Source organism: Labrus bergylta, chromosome 12, assembly GCF_963930695.1.
Source record: "Labrus bergylta chromosome 12, fLabBer1.1, whole genome shotgun sequence".
In the NCBI taxonomy this organism is placed as follows: Eukaryota; Metazoa; Chordata; class Actinopteri; order Labriformes; family Labridae; genus Labrus; species Labrus bergylta.
This window is the reverse complement of record NC_089206.1, coordinates 8,401,604-8,425,663: the sequence shown is the minus strand read 5'-3', so window position 1 is coordinate 8,425,663 and position 24,060 is coordinate 8,401,604. Positions and strand designations below refer to the sequence as shown.

The 24,060-nt window shown below is 38.3% G+C and overlaps 2 protein-coding genes across 2 annotated transcripts in view; both read left to right on the top strand.

The window, feature by feature from the left end:
- LOC109986730 (acid-sensing ion channel 1) overlaps positions 1-12,574 on the top strand; it is a 53,380-nt gene extending 40,806 nt beyond the window's left edge. The window contains exons 3-10 of the mRNA XM_020637508.3: positions 5,375-5,525; positions 5,689-5,816; positions 6,755-6,905; positions 7,050-7,106; positions 7,311-7,464; positions 8,081-8,172; positions 8,277-8,356; positions 9,216-12,574. Coding sequence (XP_020493164.1) covers positions 5,375-5,525; positions 5,689-5,816; positions 6,755-6,905; positions 7,050-7,106; positions 7,311-7,464; positions 8,081-8,172; positions 8,277-8,356; positions 9,216-9,335 — 933 coding nt within the window. The 3' untranslated portion in view covers positions 9,336-12,574. The remainder of the gene's footprint in view (positions 1-5,374; positions 5,526-5,688; positions 5,817-6,754; positions 6,906-7,049; positions 7,107-7,310; positions 7,465-8,080; positions 8,173-8,276; positions 8,357-9,215) is intronic.
- A 3,868-nt stretch (positions 12,575-16,442) lies between these two features.
- LOC109986564 (glycerol-3-phosphate dehydrogenase [NAD(+)], cytoplasmic) lies at positions 16,443-23,834 on the top strand. The gene is made up of 8 exons (XM_020637273.3): positions 16,443-16,597; positions 17,950-18,127; positions 18,401-18,541; positions 18,724-18,862; positions 19,290-19,402; positions 20,144-20,380; positions 22,351-22,457; positions 22,568-23,834. Exons 1-8 carry the CDS (start codon positions 16,554-16,556, stop codon positions 22,662-22,664), a joined length of 1,056 nt encoding a protein of 351 aa, XP_020492929.2. The 5' UTR covers positions 16,443-16,553; the 3' UTR covers positions 22,665-23,834.
- The last annotated feature ends 226 nt before the right edge of the window (positions 23,835-24,060 follow it).

Below are 24,060 nucleotides of genomic sequence, written 5' to 3'. Positions count from 1 at the left end.
CATCTATAAAGCAGCAGGTAACACAGTTAAGTGATGAAAGTTCTCCGAGAAATATTGGATTTAAACTTTTAAACTGATTTCTGATACACACTGAAAATGTTTGGCTAAGGGCTCCCGTCTCCAGTTTCCTCCTTTATTTTTCACTAACGTCAGGAGGTACTGGACGCCTGAACCCATTAGGTGATCGTTACACAGCTCTGCCCTACAGCCTGCACCGCCCCAAGGTGTCATCCAACAGTCAATGCACTGGATGTGATGGTCTCCATTTGCATGATCAATTCTCACTCATTATTCTGACTTTGACCTTCAGGAAAAAAAATACAACAGCTCAGCCTCTTTACTGTTCTGTCCAAATGTTCAAAGGATAATTGTGATGATATTTATTTTGCTTTCGAAAGGCCCAAAATCGCATGAAAAGAACATACTGGGAGATTTGCTGGCAACCACATTGTCCAGATATTTTAGTACTTTTTTATGTTTTTTTTTTAGCTTTAAAGTGGTATTTCCATTTTGATGTCAATGACGTAAAGACATTTATGGACACACACTGGGGGATGATCCCTTAATACTTTAGTGACTCTGATTCTTACCCTGGAACCAACATGAGGTTAATGTTGGTTATTTCAAGTAAAACGTGTCTATATATAGGACAAATCAACGGATTAACAAAATGTTTAGGGGGCGCTGGTGTAGCAGAGTTGACAGAGCAGGCGCCCCATGTACGAAAGCCACAGTCCTCGTTGCACTGATCCTGATCCTCATGCTGTTTGGTGCATGTCAATCCATCACACTCACATTTCCTCTCTCTATAGCTGTCCCCCCAAACCCCACCGCCCTTCATCGGGTCATTGCCATCAGACTCTGCTTGAGTTTGTTCTTTCCATGTTGACACACTTAACTAAGAAGATAAATAAAGTCTAGCCTAAAAAATGATACCTACTATTTAAATATATACCAATAACGGCATCGTTACGGTGACAATGCATGACCAGCATACTGATGTCTCTTCGGCACACAATCAGATAGAGATGCAAGCATCATTTTATTCAAATCTTTTTGACTAATGAGAGCCACGAACAGTTTAGGGAAGTCAAAAAGAATATTTGTTAAAATGAACAGGTAATGGTAACAGGAACGTTTTCATATTGGCCCTTATGCAATCTGTATTTTATGAATACCTTCATGTCAACAGCATACTGAAGAACCATCCAACCATCAACAAAAATATCGGCCTAATTATGGGATTATAAAAAGGTCAGGTGTGTGAGAAGACTAATTAGCACTCCAACTAACAAAGAAGAAAAGGGACAGTTTGAAACCTTTGAGTTATCTGTCCGCCCTTTGGAGCCCTGCGGTTCACTTCTACCTATTCCTGTTTAGCTCTCCTCTTGACTATTTGATCTTGACATCCATTGAGTCAGGGGCTGACTCTGTTCAGGGCATCATCATTACACACACACTCACACTATACTGTGCCTCCGGCTTTCCATCCCCTGCCTATTGTTTATTTTCTCTCTGGACTGCCCCTCTGCTCCACACAAGGCTGGTTTTTAGATGTGTGAGTCGGCTGTTCATTTAAAACCAAACAGAAGAAAGGGAGATTTTTTGGCTTTGATGCTTTTAATCAATCTAAAGCATTTTTACCTTTTGTGTTGCAAAATAAGTCATTAGACTCCAAGATCACAGAATCAGAAAGACTATAGGCTCTAATCAGTCACCCTCAAACAAACAGCAGTCTATGCTGCCATGTTGACTTGATGTTCATGCTTTAAAGTGGGTTGTCTGACTTATCATGCAAGGGAGGAGTAGCCATGCCAGTGGCACGACTTTAGGGAACGCGGTACGTCATTTGCGATGGGGAAAAAAAACACAAAAATCCAAATATTCCTATTTCATCTCATACATAGACAACTATCAGCCTCAGTTGTACCCAGTGTTTAATGACCATTATTATATATTGGCATATTAAATTCCTCTGCTAAAATGTGAACATTCCAGATGATGTTGCCCCTTTTAATATTAACTCTTTTTTTTATTTTCACCAAGTGTATTCATGTGTGTTCATAGGCCAAGTACAGTTTTTCCAGGTCAACTAAAATCATTGTCAGATCAGTGTTCATCACACAAACTACACAAAGGCTGGAACACATGCGTATATATATTTTAGGGCTCATAACTGAGGGCTGCTGTCTGTTAAATAGAATATGTCCCCAAAAGTGTTTATGCAAACAGCGAATTCACAGTCAGTGTGTTTGCACTTAAAGGAAACAGCTTTAAAAGTCTGTGAACACATCCTGATAAAACAACAGCGCACTCGTAAATTAAACTCACCCTGCTGAGGCTTCTTTTAGCAGCTCGCAGAGTGTAAAACAGAAAAACCTCGCTAAATGGATCAGAGAGTGCCTGGATTTGAGTTTTAGTCATTCTACCGAATTCTAATGTGCCTCTGAAACCAGATATGCATAATCATGTGCATAATGATTAATTACAGCAGAGTTCTGCAGAGTGCTTTTCAATACAAGAGAAATTGTGTGCAAGTGGCATCTCTATTGATCACAGAACTCTGAGGATTGTAACCTGTAAACAGTAATGTTATAAATCCAGGAGGAAAATATATATATATATTTTTTTAAAGTGCCTTATAGTAGGGGGAACAGTGTACACACATCAGTCAACAAGCAAATGTTACATTCACTTCCTCAAGTCAGGATTTCTCTTTTGTCCCTACATGTATCTTCTGACATGTTCCATATGATTTCTGCTGCAGAAAACCTTTTTCATGCATGCACAATCATTTATTCATTCATCATAATGCAAGCAGCCACAGTAAGCATGCTGTGCAGACATTATACATATATGATGTTATTGTTCCCACCTGCTCCGTCGCAATATCTACTATTCAACAAGAGGTAGAGAGCGAGTGTCACCTGTCATCATCTCACCTCTGGGTGTCGATCGAGGGAATGCGGAATGGGGGAGATAATGCAACTGTTACAAAACATGGTTTTGATGTACGTTTATGTAATGATTTATTTATTTATGAAGTACAGAAAGTGCAGCCAAGTGTGACCTGACACATTTTATGCCTCCATGTGAGGAGAATGGGAGGAGCTTTCAGGACGGCTGGATTTTCACAGTCAGTGATCAATGCGTGCGTATGAATGTTCAGTGAAGGCAAACTGTAGCTGGTTCATCAAATATTAATGTTTAAATTATGAGTTTTTTTAACCATATGGTTCCGTGTTATTGGTGGCAATTGGCAACTTCAGTCCAGCTGTTTAGAAATAACAGAAATATCCTAATCTATAAAATGTGATATTTGGTGCAAATGTTCATATCCACAGAGAAGTTAAGATCCTCACACTTTATATTCAGCACCATTAGCAGGTTCATGTTTTCACCAAATCACTACATGTGCTGATGTGCTGATATTATTGGTCCAAAGAAGATGAATTGTAAAGTTTTTTTTATCTTGTGCCAGCATCAGCATCAACATTTTCATTCATAAAATTCAGTGTTTTTTTCCTAATAGCTTCGGCTGCACTTTGTATTATCATTGTCCAAATAAGTAAGCATGTTAACAAGTTCAACACAGATGATAAACAACAGCATGATAGAACAGTTATACTGTTAGCGGGTAGTTGTTGAGATAAAGCTAAAGCACCACTGTGTCAAAGGGTGGTTTAATGCTTGAACAGAAGTCGTTTGTACGACACTAAATTGTTAATATTCGTTCCCTAAAGGCCGCACTCAAAGGCAGAGGGGAAAGCCGGACATCATGAGACAGGCGAGAAATGTAAAGTTGTATAATTAGATCATCTTCAGACAGTCTCCAGTCTCCTCTGTTATGCACATCTGCAATGCATCCGTGAAACATGTTTGGATTTATCTCCAAAACTGTAAGAACTCTAAGGTTTATTTTTGGAGTGGTGAGAGAGAGAGTGGGGGACGACATGTGGGAAAGGAGCCACAGGTCAGATTTGAACCCAGGCTGCCGGCTTTGAGGCCTATAGCCTCTGTACATGAGGCACGCAAGCTAACCACTGGGCACCCCTATATGATCATTTCTATTATTGCCGTCATTTTTATTGCCCCAACAATTTGTTTAAAATTGTTAAAAACAGACACACACCAACAAAAGCATTGAATTCCCTGAATAAGATTCTCACTAAAATGTTTTTTTTGCACCTTCAAAAAGAGAGAGAAACACAAGGACATGACAGTCCTTGGCTGCTTCTTCATCTCCACACAGCTGGCAAATCACAGTGTTGGATTCTCAGTCGTGAAGATGTGTGTCGTGGGTTAGGGGGTGTCCAAAAGCTACTTACCATCTGACAAGCAGTTCTGAAGAACCATTCTGGCTTCTTTTGTACACCTGAAGCAACCATCTCCTTTCAAAGAAACATCTACTCCCTGTTTGTTAGTTTGAGTCGTACTGTTTGGACATATATTGTTTGTGACTTGTATTTTCATTTCTCAGATAGATGTTTGTTTCTTCAACCAGCACTCTTTTGATAGATGGCTGAAATGTTTAAACTGCCCTTGGCAGGACCCAAACTCTTTCTCAACAATTACTTGGTTGGTTTGTTCTTTCTAATCATAGATATGTCATTTTATGCCATAACGCTGAACAATAGCCTGCTCCGAGCGTCAGCAGCTACGTTCTCTCTCTCTCTCTCTCTCTCTCTCTCTCTCTCTCTCTCTCTCTCTCTCTCTCTCTGTCTTTCTATGTCTCATTATCTTTGCATCCTTGTTCCTCCCTGCTCTCTCACTCTCTCACTCTTTCTCCTGCATTGGTTGTATGACTCAAACGCTCTAATGCAATATTAAACTCTGACAAAGAAAAGCTCCATATTGGTTTGTGTCTCTTTTTTATTGTCATGCACTTGTGCTGTTCAAAACAAGTCATTTGTGCTTCTGTTGATACACAGCTTCAATCTTAACATCTGCGTCCTGGCTTTCCTTTAAAAATTAAGGCCACATTCTTCCAGGCTGGGATGCTTGGTCTCCATGGTAACATCAAGTCCGTTATGACTGCCATAAAGAGCACGCGAGGGAATGTTCAATCATCAGTCTGCTGGTCTCGGTTACTGGGTTGATTGTGTAACTCCAAAAACCGCACAGGAAGACCTCCTTGTCCCCTCTCCTCTGTTTTACTCTTCCTCTCTGTTTTTCCTCTTCCGTCACACTTCTCGTTTCTCTTTTACTACCTCTCTCTTATTCACACATATTCACACGCAGTCTCACACACATCTCAGATACCGAATCAAACACTGACCCCCAGTGGAAAACCATTGTTAAGAAGCATCTTTTTTTTCTGTTCTGCAGCCATGCATGTGTATGTGAAAGAAAGTCTCTCTCCTGTGACTTCCAGGTCTTCACTCGTTACGGGAAGTGTTACACGTTTAACGCCGGCGAGGATGGACGCCCTCCGCTCATCACTACCAAGGGAGGTATGGGTAATGGCCTGGAGCTCATGCTGGACATTCAGCAGGATGAATACCTGCCTGTCTGGGGAGAAACAGGTGAGGGGAGACATCATTGACATCATGTTGTTCTCTCTACAGTGTGCCTGGGCAGGTGTGTGTTTTGTGTGAGTGTGTGAAACATTTTGTTTTAGTGTCTGGGTTTATGTGTGTATTTATTTAGGTGTGGGGCATTGACCCCATGTTTGTTTCACTACTGTAGATGAGACATCATTTGAAGCTGGAATCAAGGTTCAGATCCACAGTCAGGACGAGCCCTCCTTCATTGACCAGTTCGGGTTCGGAGTGGCGCCCGGGTTTCAGACTTTTGTGTCCTGCCAGGAACAGAGGGTAAAAACTGGAAAACTATGAAACACTTTTGTGCTTGATGCATTTTTTTCAGAGCCCATGAATTCTTATTTCCCTTCACAATTTGACATACATTAGCAACATTCTGAGGTAGTTTGTTAAAACAATAACTTCTAGTGATTTAGTGTTCAACACCAAAAGAGCCTGCTAAATCTGCGTCATTGCAGTTGCCTTTGCTTGGCTTGGCTTGATTAGATTTGGATGACAGTAGCAACATAACCATCGTCTTCATATCTACATTTAAATGCTAAATTCTGACTGTTGGGAGCGGTGTTCACTGTTTCTTACAGAAATGATGTGGCTGTATTGAGCTGATTGTGTCTGGTTGTAGCTTTTATTGCATAATACAAAAAACATGTATAAATAAATACTTTAGCATGTCATAATTTATTTTTATTAGTTTAAAACTTACTTTGATCTGCTGTCCTGAGATGAAAAGTGTTTGTATAGCTAACTCCTAAAAAATGAAGCCAATGCAGAAGTGCAGTTCCTCCAGTGTCCACTTGAGGCTGACTGCACAAGCTAAGGATTTGGTATTTTCCCAAATTAAATATGATGTGGGGTTTTTTTCCTATTTGACTTATTTTGAACATTATAGATGTTTTTAGATTTGTTTCTACATCTCAGAGAGTAACTTTATGAATACATGGAGATTATTACTGCTAAGACTGATGAAATGTATGAGAAGAAGCTAAAAGTTGTTAGAAACCATTAATATCCTTTTAAAAACATGTAAAATCACATGTCAATTAATTCTTATTTAGAAAAAAATTATTTAATTTAGGTGTTGAAAACTTGACTAACCTGGCAGCCTCCTGCTTTTGGTCATGTGAACCTAAAGGACATGATGCACTTATTACAAAGTGTTTGTCCTACTTCTTTAACTGTGATGTATTATATAAACCCTGTGTTTGTTTCAGCTAATCTATCTCCCCCCACCCTGGGGAGACTGTAAGGTGACGGCCATGGACTCGGACTTCTTTGATAGCTACAGCATCACAGCCTGTCGCATCGACTGTGAAACACGCTACCTGGTGGACAACTGCAACTGTCGCATGGTGCACATGCCTGGTAGGGAACTGCGCTTACTCTGTGTTGAACCAGAGTTACCACAGTGGTGCCGCAGCGACAAAAAAAGGACTGTGGGGTCAATTTGAAAGTAGGGAAGCAAAGAGCAGAGTATACTAATGTGAGTGTGTGTTGTTTCGACTGCAGGAGATGCACCGTACTGCACCCCCGAGCTGTACAAAGAATGTGCTGACCCTGCTCTGGGTAAGGAAAAGGCTTCGTCCATGTTTGGTCTGAATGTTTAAGGAACTGATGCAACACACACACACACACACACACACACACACACACACACGCACACGCACACACACACAAAAGCGCTCACAGACAATCTCATGACATCTGAAAGCCACAGCCGCACTGATCTGTTATAAAGGTCACACTGTGCTCTGGTTTTCTTCTCTGCAGATTTCCTGGTGGAGAGAGACAATGACTTCTGTGTGTGTGAGACGCCGTGCAACATGACCAGATACAGTAAAGAGCTGTCCTTCGTCAAGATCCCCAGCAAGGCCTCGGCCAAATACCTCGCAAAGAAATACAACAAATCTGAGCAGTACATAAAGTGAGCATCAGCGGCTGTTATTGTTTGTTTGACGTAAAATACAAATGCAGAAGTGGACGAATGAAGTTTCTGACTGACTTGCAGTGCATTAGACAGTTTTTTGTTTTAATAAGAGAACTGTCAATTGCAAGAACAATTACAAAAATAATTACATTTCTAATTCATGACACTATTGAAAAGAAAACATTACTAATGTGACTCTATTGCCAAAAAGAAAGTTACACAAGTCGAAGAATATTGACTAACCAAAGCTCATTTAAAATGGGGCAAAGTCCACATTTAGATGAAACTGAAGCTCAAAAGTGATGAAACGTTTTATTACTCATCATAAATTATGAGCAGATGTCAGGATAATATACAACCTCTCACAATTACTGAAACTTTATTACAAACATGTTTTATGGTATTGATTCATCGTCTGATTAAAAAAACTAACCTCCACTGGTTGTTGACGGCAGGGGACTTAAAAAGTTTATTTTTGAGGAGTATGTCAGTCGATCAATAAACCCTGTATAATTGCATACAACTATATGATATGTTATAAAGCAAAGATCTATTGCTTCTTTGTGTGTAATGGTGTGGCTTAACAGAAAGTTTGTTCTTTTTGTCTTTACAGGGAGAATCTCCTGGTCTTAGACATCTTTTTTGAAGCTCTAAACTATGAGACTATAGAACAGAAGAAGGCTTATGAGGTGGCTGGACTTTTAGGTACAGATTTATTGAGCTCCAATATATCCTGTATGATGGGTTATCTCTCTTGTCTTTATTGTATCCGATGTTTTGTTTCACCTTCTGTCTTCTTGTTATTACAGGTGATATCGGTGGACAGATGGGACTTTTTATTGGGGCAAGCATACTCACCATACTGGAGCTGTTTGACTATCTTTATGAGGTGAGAGCAATGCTTAAAGCTGAGAGCTTTTGCTGCCGCTGAGTACACTCAGGTCATGTTTTTGGGGGTTTTTTTTGGCAACCTTAGGGGAGCCACAAATTGTGTGTTTGTGTATAAGAGGAAATCATACACACAGATAATTGACCCTGTTTCTTGCAAATATTGGTTCAATACACTTAATCTTGAACTGAAAATATTTAGCGAGGGTCAACAAAGAAAGAGAAAGAAATATTTTATATTGGAAACAATAAAAAAAATGCTGTTGCACAGTGGACATGCAACAAGCCACAGTGAGCTGTGTTAAATAGAAAATGTTTGCCTAATGGAAAAAGAACAAGTTAACTTTTTCAACAGCTAATCTAAAACACCACAGTCACAGTGTGACATTGATTTATTGATGCAACAAAAGCGATCATAAATGGGTTTTCACATGCACCCCCCTTTAAAAGGAGCTTTTTTACTTTCTTATTATTTCCAAAGGTACTTTAATAATCAGGATGATGTACGTTTATACAGTAAATATAAAAGCCTCCAAAATGTTCCCCTAAATTCCTCAAACCAGGCGAGTCTTGGTGAGCTCATGTTTCTTTTAAGGGATGCAGTGGCCCCGCTGTATTTCTAACCCAGGTTGTATTATTGTTGGCAAAGGGAAAGGCTTTTTAAAGGCATTTAAAGCAATATTGTAAATACAACGTACAGAAGATATTCTGTTATAGTAAAGAACAGGTAGACTTCTAATTGCTGCATGGACATTTTTCTGGTTTCTAATCATCATATTTTCTTTGATCATTGTTCAGCAGGAAAAAAAAAAGGCAAGTTGTAGATTATTTTGACCTGGTCTGTCTTTGTATCCTCTCAGGTGATAAAGTACAAGTTGTGTCGCTGTTCTGATCGACAGCAACAGCATGACAGCAACAACGACCAGGGCACGGTGCTGAGCTTGGACGACGTCAAGTGTCACGTCAGTAACTTTCACTGAGCGTCTGCAGCCAGAAGTAGGGTGCTCGTCCCTCTCTTGTCTCTGAGCAGTTTCATGGACTTTGCTCGCTGCAGAACTTTCAGTCTTGCAGGAGCAACAGATCATAATGCCCGAACTTTGCCTTTGGGTGAGTTATTGAACATTGAGGGGAATTTAACATGTGGCTGAGGTCAGGAGAAGCCACGCAGAGAGCTGGACAGCAGAGACAAGTGATCTACATGACGTGAGGAATTAAAAAATATCAGAATAACTGCATGGCCATCTGTACAACAGCTTCAAGACACAGTAACAGAGACAGTAAATGAGGGGCATTTGGGGAGGTTCATATGTGTTGAGTTAATCAGCGTTTGATATCCTGCTGTGTGGTTTTGTTTATGATCTATTAGTTTAAAGAAAACTTTCATTCATTACATTTATTTGACAAATTTGCTTTAACTTAAAACAATATTTATATTTGAGGTGTTTTTCAGATTTCTGCATGCGAGTAATACACTTTTTCTTTTCTTCTTCATTTTGTCCGCTGAGATCTACCTTTATAAATCTTTATGACTTTTTGGCCTGTTTTCACTTTCTTTCAATTTTTGATTTATGTTATCCAAACATTGTCGTACGACAGTCTTCCCTGGGCATTTTTACAACATGCATACTGTTCTACCTCATCTTTGCAGGGTGACAGTGCCCTGAAGAGTCCATGAGCCAGGCCAATTAATATTGAAAAGGTTATTTCCATGTATAGAGATGACATAACAGTTCTTGATCTGTGACATTTCACAGAAGAAAAATACAGGTGTTAATTATAATTAATGATGGTTGAACTTTTTTTAGCTGCTTGTTAGAAGTTCCTGCTATTTTCAGTACTGACAGCGACACCTGAACACCACAGAACTCTGGTTTGATGTTTTAAGTCCCAACTTTGTTATTCCTGCTGTTACAGGTCACAATGTCTCCCATAGTAAGGCCTCAATCAGGGGAACGTTTTAAATCCAACTACAATAATGTGTAGTGTTACTGTTTAATGTACCAGAACTACAAGAAGGAGGGACATAAAGCTCTTTAAAACTAAACTTGTACCATGGATTACACAGCAATATCCAACAAAAGTTGTAAACATTAGCTTACATTAGCCACGATGGCTACATGTCATATAGGGTGCAGCTGTAGCAGCAAAACACCCGAGTGTTCAGGGTTAGACTTAAAGTTGGACTATGCGACATAAGTAAAATAACTTTCTGGCAGCAAATGAAAACATTGTTTCCACACTTATATCTGAAGTAAAATAAGAAGCTACAGCCAGCAGCCAATTAGCTTAGAGTAGCACCAAGACTATTTATTTGATCTGTACACAAACCAAAGTTTGAAAGGGAAATTTGGCAGAGGCAACATGGCTCCAGAAAGACTCAAAATATAGCCAAGAAAATCTGTATATTATCCAAGCTGTTAAGAAGTCAGAATGCTCGAGCTAGAGTACAGCAAATTGTACACAAAAATACCTGTTTGCAAGGGTATATGGTAATACAGGAAACGCAAATGGTATACACAGCTGTTAGAAGGCTATCTTTCTCTCAATAAAGGAAAACATTCTATAAATTTTAAATAACATTACATTGACTTATATCATACATCCAGGAATACATTTCTGCCACTTCTAAAAATCATCAGATAACACGCTCTGAATTAGGAGCTTTTACAAAATGAGAGAATTTTACTTAAAAGGTTTCAAATACATGGCTCCGTCCTCCTCTGAGATAAATGAAGTATATCTTCTTCTTGAAAATACCAATAAGCCCTCTGTAAAAACAGAACATGTTTTTATTCTTTGATTGGCTCTGGTAAGAGCTAGTAAGGCTCGCTGTTCAAATAGCCTTTATGCTAAGCTAAGCTAATCAAACTGGTTGCTGGATGTAGACTTGTATGTAACGGTCAAAGTGAGTGTGATATCAACTTACCTTACGCCCTTATACATGGCAAAAACAAAGATTTATCAAAATGTTGAACTTTTAAACGAATTTGAGTCATGAGAAATGACACTACATGAGATACAAAAAAAAAAGAAATGTGGAGGGATAGGCAGCAACAAACATCAATGTAGACAACCCCTAATAAGAACAAAGCGGCTCTTCTCCATGTCAACTGGTGCTACATGCTGTATCATTTGCCTTCAGAATTCCTTTATCAATGACAATCATACTGTTACAATACAAAAGAATACAAAACAGGCTGAAATAAATGCTAACATGGCAAGACAGAATTAACGAGTATAAATATGTTGAATGTGTATTTGCCATCTTCTAGGGCTCTAAGTTGCATGTACCTGTAATGTAGCACTTGAACAGTATATGTCTTAAACTTGGTCCAATGTTGAACAGTTTATCCTCACATCAGACTGCGGTTTGTCTCAACATCTGTCTCTGTGTTTGTTTTTATATTGTGAGCATGTCTTTTTTTTATGGTGTGCTCATTAAAAACCTAATGTTGGACAATTCGAGAACACAGCCCTCATATCCAAAATACTGATTCTGTTATAGGCTCTTCACATGTAAGCACCTTGGTGAAGTTGCGCAGTAAATTCCCACTTTGCCTCTTCACATGTAATGTGCATGTTTCAGGGTTTGTCTCATCTGCTCTCTGTTCTGATGCTGTTTACAAAAATCCAACCGTTTTATTATTTTCTGTTTGAGTAATCTACTCCTTCTTAATCCTATTCTCAACAGGACATGGAAGTTGTACAGTACAGCCTGTAGTTGTGTTGTGTTACTATCAAGCACAATCATACAATTAATTGTAATGTAATGTAAATATTGCCAAAAATGTTATTGTGTTAGAATAGGCTGATCTGTCCGATGTTATTCTTGTACAAGGTAATATATTAGACTAGTTATGTGTCTAAACTTCTGTACATATGAAAAGCATATTTATCAGATGATATTAAAATGTGAGGCTATTTCTTACTTGTATGTACTATGAAAGCTTATTATGTATATATCAGTGAGTCAAAATGAAATGCTGGGTATCTGTTTTCCAGCCGCCCTTGCATGAGGTCAGGCATTTTCAAAAGTTCTCTCGCCGCCATGCTTTCAGGTTTTGGTTATATTATTGCCTTCATTTTTTATTTAAATTTTCAATATGAAACGATGATAATTTTAGTCCAGTATTGTAGGCCTATAGATTGATATTTGTTTATATCTTAAAGCAGTTGTTATATTAAAGATTAAATGCTACCTTTACATAACGTTTATTCAGCTAATGTGTTCTGTGTCATCATTTGTACACCACGTTTTGGAAAAAAAAGGGGAAGCACAAAATTATAGGCCACAGTTTAGTAGGACAGCCTGACCTTTACATATTATTAGTTGTATTATTACCAATAGTGATTTCCACTTGCTCACCTTTTTGAGTCATTGGATCAAAGAGGCTCTAAAGAAGGCAATATTAGACTGTCTACCACTTTCCTTCTGTCCTAAACAAATATTGCTATGACTTTTTGGACTTGAGTTAAATGTGTCAAAACGTATTTGATGGGTTATTGCTCAAAAGGTTGTACACCTTTGGGTGATTAGTAATTACTTTGAAGCCTTAATGTTTTTTTTAGTGCCATCATAAATTCAAAAGTGCTAAAACCCTGAACTAAGATGATGAGCACTATTACATACTAAAGATCAGCATGATATGTTTTTTTCATGTGAGCATGATGAAGTTAACACACTAGGTTAAGAAGTGATGTACCTAATTTTAGTACAATTATGCAGAGCTGGTTTGAAATATGGTTGTATTCTATTCAGACATTCTGATGCAGGATGCCATAGTGAGGGCAACTTTGTTAGAATGCATTTCTAAAAATAAATATATATGATTTGATAGTCACAAATATGACCTTAGACAAGACAGATGAACCATAAAACTTATACATCGCTTACTACTGAGTAAATGTAGTATAGTTTTCAAAAGAGAAAACACTTGTCGCTTATTGAAATATGATTTTATTGTTGAAGTATTTGTGAAAACTGTGGCTCTAAACCCTCTCAGTAAGCTGGGTTTTCTCAGTGTGTGCTTGCTCACAGAAAGCAGAGGGCTGAATCTAATGTTTTGTTCCTTCCTACATCTCCTCTTCTGATAATTGTTCCAGCTCTTACGCAATAAGGTCCTCTTTTGTTTGAGCCCTCCAGACCAAATAATTGCTCCCACAGTGATCTTTCTGTGGTCACTCAAGTGACTTTTAATGTGTTATTCTTTTGCACACTGGGAAAAAAATCAAACACAGAGTATATACTATGGCTGTAGTGTGGGGAATATATAGTTGTTTTTTAATCATTTTTTAAATTACAATTTAAGACCATGTTTATTAAATCAGTTTGATTTTTATCTTAAGTAATTATAGAAGGAGCTTTGCTAGAGCTCTCTGTCAGACAGGTACGATGACAACATAGTGGTAAACACTAGCACTAATGAAAAGTGAGGAGTTCTTTTCCAGTTTAAGCTCTTCAGTGTTTTGGAAATGATAGGGTTTACGGCTTCTATCTGTCTGCTATTAACTTTGTCCAACGATAGAAGGAGACCCCCAGGGCTGTATGCTTGGTCCCCTATCTTTTAACCCTCTCACTCTCTTCAGCAACCAATAACACTGAGAACTCTGGATGACACCACTGACATTGGCTTTATTGAAAACTTTCTGAGGAAATGAAAATAAACAGACTTGTAGACAGAGAAACAAACTTCTAAAGCATCCTGACTCGAGGCTACTTGAAACATCAGAAAAAGGAATGAGATTTTCTCAGGAAACGAGGGCTCTGCAGCAAGTGGTATAAAACGTGGTCTGCTCTGTAAAATCAGATAAATCAGTTCTGCCTTTTGAAAGCCCAAAAGATACCAACCAAGCCACAGCCTTTTCACTCGGCTGCTGTTTAACAAGCGATGCACAAGTATCTGCTTTTGTACCACCAGACTACAGAGCAGCTTATTTCCTTTGGCTGCAAGACTCCTCAACTCCCCTCCTCTTTCATGTTTCACCTTGTTATGCACATTACCACACTTTTGCCTTTGCAGTACCTCATTTCAACAACTACCTTGGGTTAAACAGTTTCCCAAGTTATTGCACGTATTTGAACAATTTCTAATATATTAACAAACACATATCTTTTTGTCTTTTGTGTAAACACAATGACGTTTCCATTTTATTTTACAATTGTATTTTACTGCGCTATCATGTCTTGCATAAGAAAGTTTAACCTTGAACCCTGAACCTTGATAATGTGGCTGTCTAAAGCCTGTTGGGTTTCAGTGTAGGGTTTGAGTGTGTCATTGTTGACTGTCATTTGTTTCTTGCAGAAATGTTACCTTTTTTGTCAGTTTGGGCTGACACAAAAATGATTTGCCACAGAAGTAAGATTTTAGTAATAAGTATTTTATGAAGCACACAACAGAATAGATGTACCCATTATATGTCAGTGAGTAAATTCTGAATCTGTCATACAACCAGAAACTAATGCTAAATGTGTTAGAATACATTAAAGGTAAATATGTCCCTCTCAAACTTTGAAGCATTAAATCACATCATTTTAAAATAATCTACTCTTAGTATAGTACTAGTTAACTTCACAGATGACTTTATGTTGTTGAGAGTGAAAACACCATTCTCAGTAATTCTAGGAGCCAATTTACGTAGAAGAAAAACAAAAAATTTAGAACTAATTATTTTTTGTTATATTATTCTTTAAAAGGTCACAGTCTTAAGGTTAAAACTGGAACACAATGGTAGAGTTACAAAGAAGTGTTGTAAGATTAGTGATGACCTTTAGCATAAATTATGATTTTAAAGTGAAAACTAGGCATGAGAAATTAATCATTATTAAGATATGTGTATTCACAATAAACAAATTGCAAAAGTCTGAATATTGCAATGAGTTAAAAAAAAATATTGTAAGTAATGCTTTGTCTCTCAGCATGCGTACATTTTACCTATTGGATGGAGGCCTGGGTTTGATACAGTCAGATGAAGCTCGAGATAGCTATCTGCTACCCTCAGATTAACTGGTGCCAGCCTTTTCAGTTTATTTTGGCTTTAAGAGATCGTGTAAAACATGAAGAACAAGAGATATTAAACTGTTAGGTATGGTTAATATGCGTCTCTTATTTTATTGCTTATTTATCACACTCTGTTGTTATCACCATACTGAACAATGTTAATAATCTCATACTGTTCTCATATTGTCCAGGCCCAGTAAAAAAAAAAAAAAAAACATCTACTTAGCCTGCCTCATATTTATTTTATTTACATGTTGTGGTTTTAACTTTGTTGAAATGACCTTCTCTTTCAGCACATTCCTGTTATAAGACAAAATAAAAACAGTGCAGATTAGCTCAGGGAATGTATGCTGACTTTACAAACAGTCAGAGAGTTTGGTGTAAACAGACGAGCTATAATATAATTTGGTAAAGTTTGAGTGTAAAAATGCCTATTACTGAAGCAAAATGCTTGCGTCAGTATTATGATTGAAATGTATGTACTTGAATAATCACAGTAAAAGCATCCTGAATCCTTTCTAGAATTTAACATTAGGCTATTAAAGATACATAACTGGATTATTATTGATGTCTTCATTTGAGAGGCAGCTTATGGTGCGGCTTGTTGTACACACTTTATTAAATCATGACACATGAAGAACAGGGGTTATATAAGGTCACAAATAAAATCTGAAAACATACACTCTATTCTACACCTGACTAAATACACGTTTGGTTCATTAATGTTTTTTTTATGTAGCCTAATATATCTTATTTAAATGTCTTCACTCTAGTATTGCTTCTTTAAAAATATCAGGCACTGTCAATAAAAATGCATCATGGATTTGGATTTAGGTGTCATGCAAAAAAATGCTTACTACCCAGTGTTGAAGGCTCTCTTCTTGTGTTTGGCTTATTTATGTTTTACACCATCAAATGTTAAACAATGTAAGTCAGCAGAGTTCACTTCTGTCCGACTGACTTTGAGCCTACTAACCTCTCTCTTGTCCCGTCTGCTGGATGAATGAATGACCTGTCCCCAGTGCCTCGCTTTAGTGGGCGGGCCAGTGTCCCCCCCCCCCCTCCCCACCCCCACCTCCCTCAGACAGGCCAATAAAATCGGAGAGCAGAGGCTTGCAGCTCGGTCGGTGCGTTGCATAACGTACTGCAGGTCCTCGGTCAGCCTTAGTCCCACTCCACACATCGGCTTACCTCTTCACAATGGCAGCTCCCAAGAAAGTCTGCATCATTGGCTCTGGAAATTGGCAAGTTAATGCGTTGAACTGTCTGAATGTTCAATAATGGCTCAGTTTGTAGTGGCCTTACGTTTTCATCTCCGTGTGTTTTTTAAAAGAATTGCGTGTCTAACCGGTGTCTAGTTGCTAGCCAGCTAATGTTAACTAGCTGTCTTTTTTCAAAGGTAACGATAAAACTAAATCACTTGTTCGATGCAATAACCTGCTCGCGTGTTTCCTACATGCAGCCCTTGGTCGGAGTCCCATCGCGTTGCTAGGAAACAGTCTGAGTAATATACGGAAACCGTGCCACATGTCAGTCACGACTCCTTCGGTTTTTGTGGTTCATGTTAGCAGCTTTTGTAAGCAACATGTTGCCTCACTCACTTGCAGCCCCGTAAAGTAGAAATAATTAGTTATTTAACAGAAGTGTTATCCGCAAAATTGCAATGAATATGGCTTCACAATTCTGCACGCAAAAAAAAAAAAAAGCTTGTAGATACCAAAAACGCTCTTACGCCATTCATTGGTGGAATAGTTTAAAGCTGTGGAGATGACTTCAAAAATCACAGCGTGGTTAAACATTAGTTCAGTCCGTGCAGGAGTGTTTAAAGGCATCTTTACATCTGGTTTATTAGATTCATTTCATCAGTTAAAACCCCTGTTTTAGTCAAGACTGTTGGTTTAGGGTTGAGGGTATTATTGTAAAAGAAGTCAAAGAAGTTAATTGATCCTTACATTGAGTTTTATTGCCCAATTGATTTATCTGTCTAGAGTTTTTAGAATTTTTTTTTTTCTTCTAATGATGAACCCCTTTTTGAAACATGATTACAGACTAAACCAATACAATCAGATGAAATGTAAGTGGAGATTGGCCTGGAGTTGTCCCCAGGAGGAATAGACTACTGCTGCAATGGATGATCGTTTTATTGGATGAAGTTCTGATTATAGCAGCAATCACAAAATCATGGTGAAAACAAAATCTAAAAAAATTCCAAATTGGTTTCTTCAAATTGCTTTTTGTTCAACTCAAACTCCAATTATTTTAAAATGACAAAGAAAAGCATTTTTTTTCTTTTTCATGAAAAGTTACTTACAGGATTAAATGATGGTCAAAATAGGCTGTGATAAATGTTAATTTCAAGTAAATCCATAAATAAATTCCACATGGCATAGAAACTTTAAGTAGAGAACACATGACCTGCTATAGTAATGACCTGTTGATCTGACCAGCAGTCATGTGATTGCTGGCCAGCACTGTTTTTTTTTTTTTTTTTCTTTTGCCATGTTACTTTAAATGAACACAGATCGAAATGCCTCATGAATTCTACCATGTTCTCCCTTGTATATTAAACAATTGCCTGTTACTGTGTGTGACGCAGGGGTTCTGCCATCGCCAAGATAGTAGGTGCCAATGCTGCGCAAAAGTCAACATTCGACAACACCGTAAAAATGTGGGTGTTTGAGGAGACGGTGAACGGGCGCAAACTGACTGAAATAATTAACAACGATCATGAAAATGTCAAGTACCTTCCTGGACACAAGCTACCCGCCAATGTGGTGAGAAACTGTCGACTTTTTAAAAGCCTTAACGGTTATTTAGTATCTCTGTAGCTGAGGGAAATGTTGAATGCTTGAGTCCTTTTTGCATTACATGTGCAGACTTATGCTTTACCAAATTCATCTGTTCTTGTTTATTTAAATAAGCTTTCAATCAGTTTCTATGTTGTGAGTGTAACCTCTGCCATCAGTTTTATTAATGTTGTCAAACCAGCGCTGATGTAGGTTGTGTCAGATGTTTGTCTCTTACGTCATCATCCTCGTCCTCCACAGCTGGCTGTTCCAGACCTGGTTGACTCATCCAGTGATGCAGACATTCTGGTGTTTGTGATCCCTCACCAGTTTGTTGGGAGAGTGTGCGACACCATAAAGGGCAAGATAAAGAGTGACGCAATTGGGATATCCCTTATCAAGGTTTGACTTTTGCTCTTTTTGCTGCATTGTCATGATCTTGTCATCTTCTGATTTTGTTACCTTGTTGTCTTTGGATTTAGGTGTGATGCTAGATTGCCAGTTTTGCAATGTGGTCTTTGACCCGCATACTAGCTCGCTTGGGCCTAATGTAAACCTGTGTGTGTGTATCTCTGTACCACCAGGGTGTAGACGAGGGGCCTGATGGACTGAAACTCATCTCTGATGTGATCCAGGAGAAGCTCGGTATCACCATGAGTGTGCTGATGGGGGCAAACATTGCCAATGAGGTTGCTGACGAGAAGTTTTGTGAGACCACAATTGGTTAGTCTGATTTAAAGGCTGCATGTTTTTTTTTTTTCTTCCTGCTTTAAAAAAAAAAACCTTGCACTTTAATCTTGATTTAAATTTAGACTAAGCATTTCTGGCCTTCAAACAGGAAGTGTGATTGTCATTTCAGTTTGTGTTCTGCAGCTTTCTGCACTGTCAGCATGGAGGGGAAAGTTTAATCCGCTTGCAGTCGCTGTGTGAATGACACAGTGGGGTGATTCAGTATGACATTTGCTTGATGTGAACAACATGCTTCATGGGATTTACCATTATTACACTGCGGGAACACTAACCTGTGCTTGACTGGATTGCATTTTGTTGGATCAGTGCTGTTAAATTTCTTTGGAGCATTACAGCTAAACTCGAAAATATAAAACATGTTTTTAACCAAAAGATAAAATCAATTTTTTTTCATTTCAAGGTTGTAAGAACAAAAACCACGGGGCCCTCCTTAAGGAACTCATGCAGACCAACAACTTCAGAGTAACTGTAGTAGAGGAGTACGATGTGGTGGAAATCTGTGGAGCCCTGAAGGTGAGCAACATAGCAAAACAAAGCTGCATGCAGCAGAATTAAAGTTCATGCCTGATGCATCGTACACTGGATCTAATCAAGGTTTAGAATCAATGAAAACTTAAGAAGGACCACTACAACACTAGCAGAGTAAACAAAGTACACAACTGATGCACTTAGATTCCATTACTGCATTCCTGTCAAATCTATAATGCATCTTTGTAGAGGGTAAAACACTTTACTATATGAACAATATTATAATTCAAATAGAAGAGGGCAGGTTGTATGTAGTACAGACCCTCAGCATTAACACTACAGGGTACATCGGCCCCTTGGTTATATGACACTCCTAATGTTTAAGCATAAAGCAAGGGACTTACAATATTTTCAGGCAAAGAGTTGAGTATTTTTGTCAATTCTACATCATCCTCATATCTTGAATTTACAGACATTTCATTTTACGAATATATTAGGGAGGGACATTTTTCCTGTTTTTCTGCTCTGTTTTACATGATGGTCTAGACTTTGAGAGTGTACCAACATTCAGTTCAATAATAATAGGGGCTGGAATAATATGCTTTAAGGGAGGCACTTTGATAAGTTCTCAGGACATTAAAAAGTTGAGCATGGCCGTTAAATCCATAGTCCATTAGACCGACTTTGAATGCTCTTTCAATTGAATCATCCCTCAGTAACTTTCCAAAGCATCCACGTGTCTTCTTGTATCTGCAGTCTTTGCTGACATGTCTTATCCTCCTTCAGAACATTGTTGCAGTCGGGGCAGGCTTCTGTGATGGTCTAGGCTTCGGGGACAACACCAAGGCAGCAGTGATCAGGCTGGGTCTGATGGAGATGATTGCTTTTGCCCGCATCTTCTGCACTGCCGGGCCCGTGTCCTCCGCGACCTTCCTGGAAAGCTGCGGTGTGGCTGACCTCATAACAACCTGCTATGGAGGCCGCAACCGCAAAGTAGCTGAAGCTTTCGCGAAGACAGGGAAGGTGAGAGCTTAGATTTTTCGAATACTTTCCGACATTTATTTAGCGCTTATTTTATGAAGCGAGTCAGATTCTGCAGCCAACCTGATGGTTGGATAGGTTTGTTGGTGGATACTGTGTCCTGGGCTTCAGGATAAAATCAGTTCTGTTGGTTTCAAAAAGAGAGTCTGTGTAGGCGACTAAGATGAATGTTAAACTGATGACTCATCAGCTTTGTTAAAGAGCAGCAGAACAGACTTAGTCCATAAACACCCCCATTAGAACTTAGATTTACAAAAGATTACAAAACATAACCGTTTTACTACACCCTAGTGATTATGTTAAAAATAGATTTACTACTCTTAATAACTTGTGTCGTTAACCTCAGACTGAAAATATGTTAGAATTCAAACAAATAGAGCAAAAATAATTTCAATTATCCAACTAGATTCATTCAGGTTTTAATTGATAACTTTAAGCTTCTTACACCAGATAACATTTCTGATAAAGTGGCATACTTATTAATCTTGGGTGTTGAATACACACTGTAGGCTGAAATACACACACACACACACACACACACACGCACGAACAGGATCCTATTGACATGCACTAATGGAGAGATGTAAGAGTGAGATATATATATATATATATATATAAATAGACAGCTTCTTTTTATCTACAATCCCTATAACCGTTTCAACCCACTTGGTGGACAAACTACCGTCACACAAAACACACAAATAGAAAAGTACTGGTAACCATTGAGGCCAACATTATGAAGTCCAGCTTCACTGTTATTGTTACAAGCCTAATTCATCAAAATATTAGGCTAGCTTACTCCATATCAAACTCATTAAAAATTCAACAAATGTCTTCAGAAAATGATTAATAGTACTGCTAAACCTTGTGCCATTATGACCCAAACCAGGGTATTTTTTACTGCTCACATACAGCAAAGATTTGTTAAAAACAATCTGCAGAAATTCTATCTCCCTATTCGATCTCTTTCTACAGAGGAAACCATTGAACCTGTAGCTCGACTGTATAATAGAGTTCATACAATACAGCCTTGCCTCTTACACTCATCACTTCTCTGCACTTTCTGCTGCAACACCATGACTTTTCTGAATTATACAAACAGTCACGCTATTAAGTTTTACCGTCAGATCCATAGCAATAACTCGTCTCCAGCACTTAGCGCTCTATTTCCAGATCCAACACAAATCAGGAACACATCAATAGACCACTCTCGGCTTACAAAAACATCAGTCAGAGATAACTTTTTCACACAGACACTAAAATATGGAATGAGGTCCCATATTACATCAGGACAACATCCCCAGTTATGCATTTTAAACCGCCATTCAAAGACCACCTGATGAACGGAAAAGATTGCATTCACTGATTTAACTAATGTTAATTTAATCTACCCCTACCCCCTGATTGTCTGTGTTTCTGTTAAATCTGATGTATTCTTTTTTTTTCTTTTTTTTTTAATCTCTTTTGGTTGTCTTTTGTCTGATGTGATCTTTGTTTTTTTTTTAAGTGCTGCAGAACAGGAAGGTGCTGTTAACCAGTTTTAACTGTGTCAGGCTAACTTCTGAAATGTAACTTTGAATCCTGTCCTTTGTCATAAAAAAAATGTAATGAAATCATTAACATTTTCACATAAAACAGTGTAACATTGTTTTCTAACATACTTATTGTTTGTGAGTCAGGTCTGCTTTTGTAAGTGTGCTCTAAATCCATGCCACATTTTAATATTCTCTCTGGCCCATGATTCACTCTTCAGCCAAGTTTTATGAAAATCTGGACTGAAATGGTTTTTTTTTCTTTCCGCAATACTGCTATCAAACTAAACAGCCCTAAAAAACAACCGTTAAGGTACAGCATTGAATTAGTTTGGACGGTGTCGACAGTGGGAGCTTGGTTATGAACCACTTATTCTTCTTTTAAAGGGTTAACATTCTGCATGTCCTCTTTTTGCCCAGTCCATTGAGGAGCTGGAGAAGGAGATGCTGAACGGTCAGAAGCTGCAGGGACCAGCCACAGCAGCTGAGGTGTATCTCATCCTCAAGCACAAAAACCTAGTTGACAAGTAAGTAAAGCAAGCAACACAAACACAGGTAGTTTTCATGAGCACTGGTTAGAAAAGAACTCAAACAAAGCATCATGTTTGCTCTCAGTAATCCCTCCTCCTTCTTTTAGGTTCCCGCTGTTCAATGCAGTGTATCAGATCTGCTACCAGGGCCATCCAGTCACAGAGTTCATAAGCTGTTTGCAGAACCATCCAGAGCACATGTAAAACCTGCAGACAGACCCTGTGCCTTCTAAGTGAAGAACGTAACTATTACTCACCTGTTACCTGTCAGAAATAGATTGGGGATGACCAGCAGCTCCACAGGTGTCATGCAAACTGAACGGCTCCAGCCAGTGAGTAAAACAGGTTGCATAACATTTTGTGTTTGTTAAGCTCTAGTTTGAAATGTTTGTCCTCTTAACATTCAGTTTCTGATGTCATTTAAGTGCTTTCTTTTATTTCTTAACCCATTCAAACTTGAAGGATAACCTATGGGAGAGTATGTTCTGGTCAGATTGCTCTTCTTTTTTTTTTTGCCTTGATTTCTTTTGTTTTTGATGAAATCTGAATGCATGGTGTCACTTCCAAGCTGGAAACACTACACAAATCCACATTAAATAAGTTGGTCCACTTTTGTTTTAATCAACACTTAACTGCTGTTCTGTTAATACCTTTTTATTTTTTTTAACTTCGTCATGCATTCAGATTTCGGTAGGGCCAACCACTCGGGGCAAAGACCTGCCGAAAGCCTTCCGTAGAGGAAATAATCGATTATCTCATGTTTGTGTTGCCGTCCGTTTGATGCCTGTCCATTATGATTCTAGTGTGATACCTCACTTTTGTTGTCTTTGTATGATCATAAGTGTCCTATATAATTCACTCAGATATTTCCTGTCTTTTACTGTTTATTAACATACTGACGATTGCGCAGTAACTGTTTTTAACTGAAGAAATGAAAGTGCCTTAGTATGCACGGTTGCTACGTATGGCCATCGTCTCTTTTTGGGTGTCGAACCAAAGACTTGACTAATTAATGTCCGTCCACTTTGTCAACATGTGTATGTGAATAAATTGATTCATCAAGTCTTGATTAATTTTCTACTCTCGCACTAGAGAGACATGAATCATTATCTTGATCACAGTGCAGCTCAGAGAGGGAGTCTTAACTGAAACTGCTAGATTGTGTGAACTGCCTTTTTATAGATGGCTATGTAGACATTCAGCTTCACAAATCTCTTTATATTTACAGATCACAACATTTAGACATGGATGTTAATGTTGGATTTTGAATTAAACAACAGATTATTGTCAAATGCTTTAGAGTATAGTATAAGGATAGACTGATATATTTGGCAGAATGTAAAGAATATGTTTACATAAAAAATGTAATTTATATCCTGAGGGTGGTCTCTCATTTAATTATGTAAATAATGTGAATCTTTACCCTGTTGACAATAGTCGGGATTCTGGACCAATCACACGCAAGACCTGAGAGACAACTTGAAATACCATCAAAACCCAACATTCTGGTTCATATGTCAACATGTTTTTGACTAAATGATTTAAGTAAACACCAACGCAAATGAGGCATTAAGACTAAGCAGTAAAGAAGTGTACATTT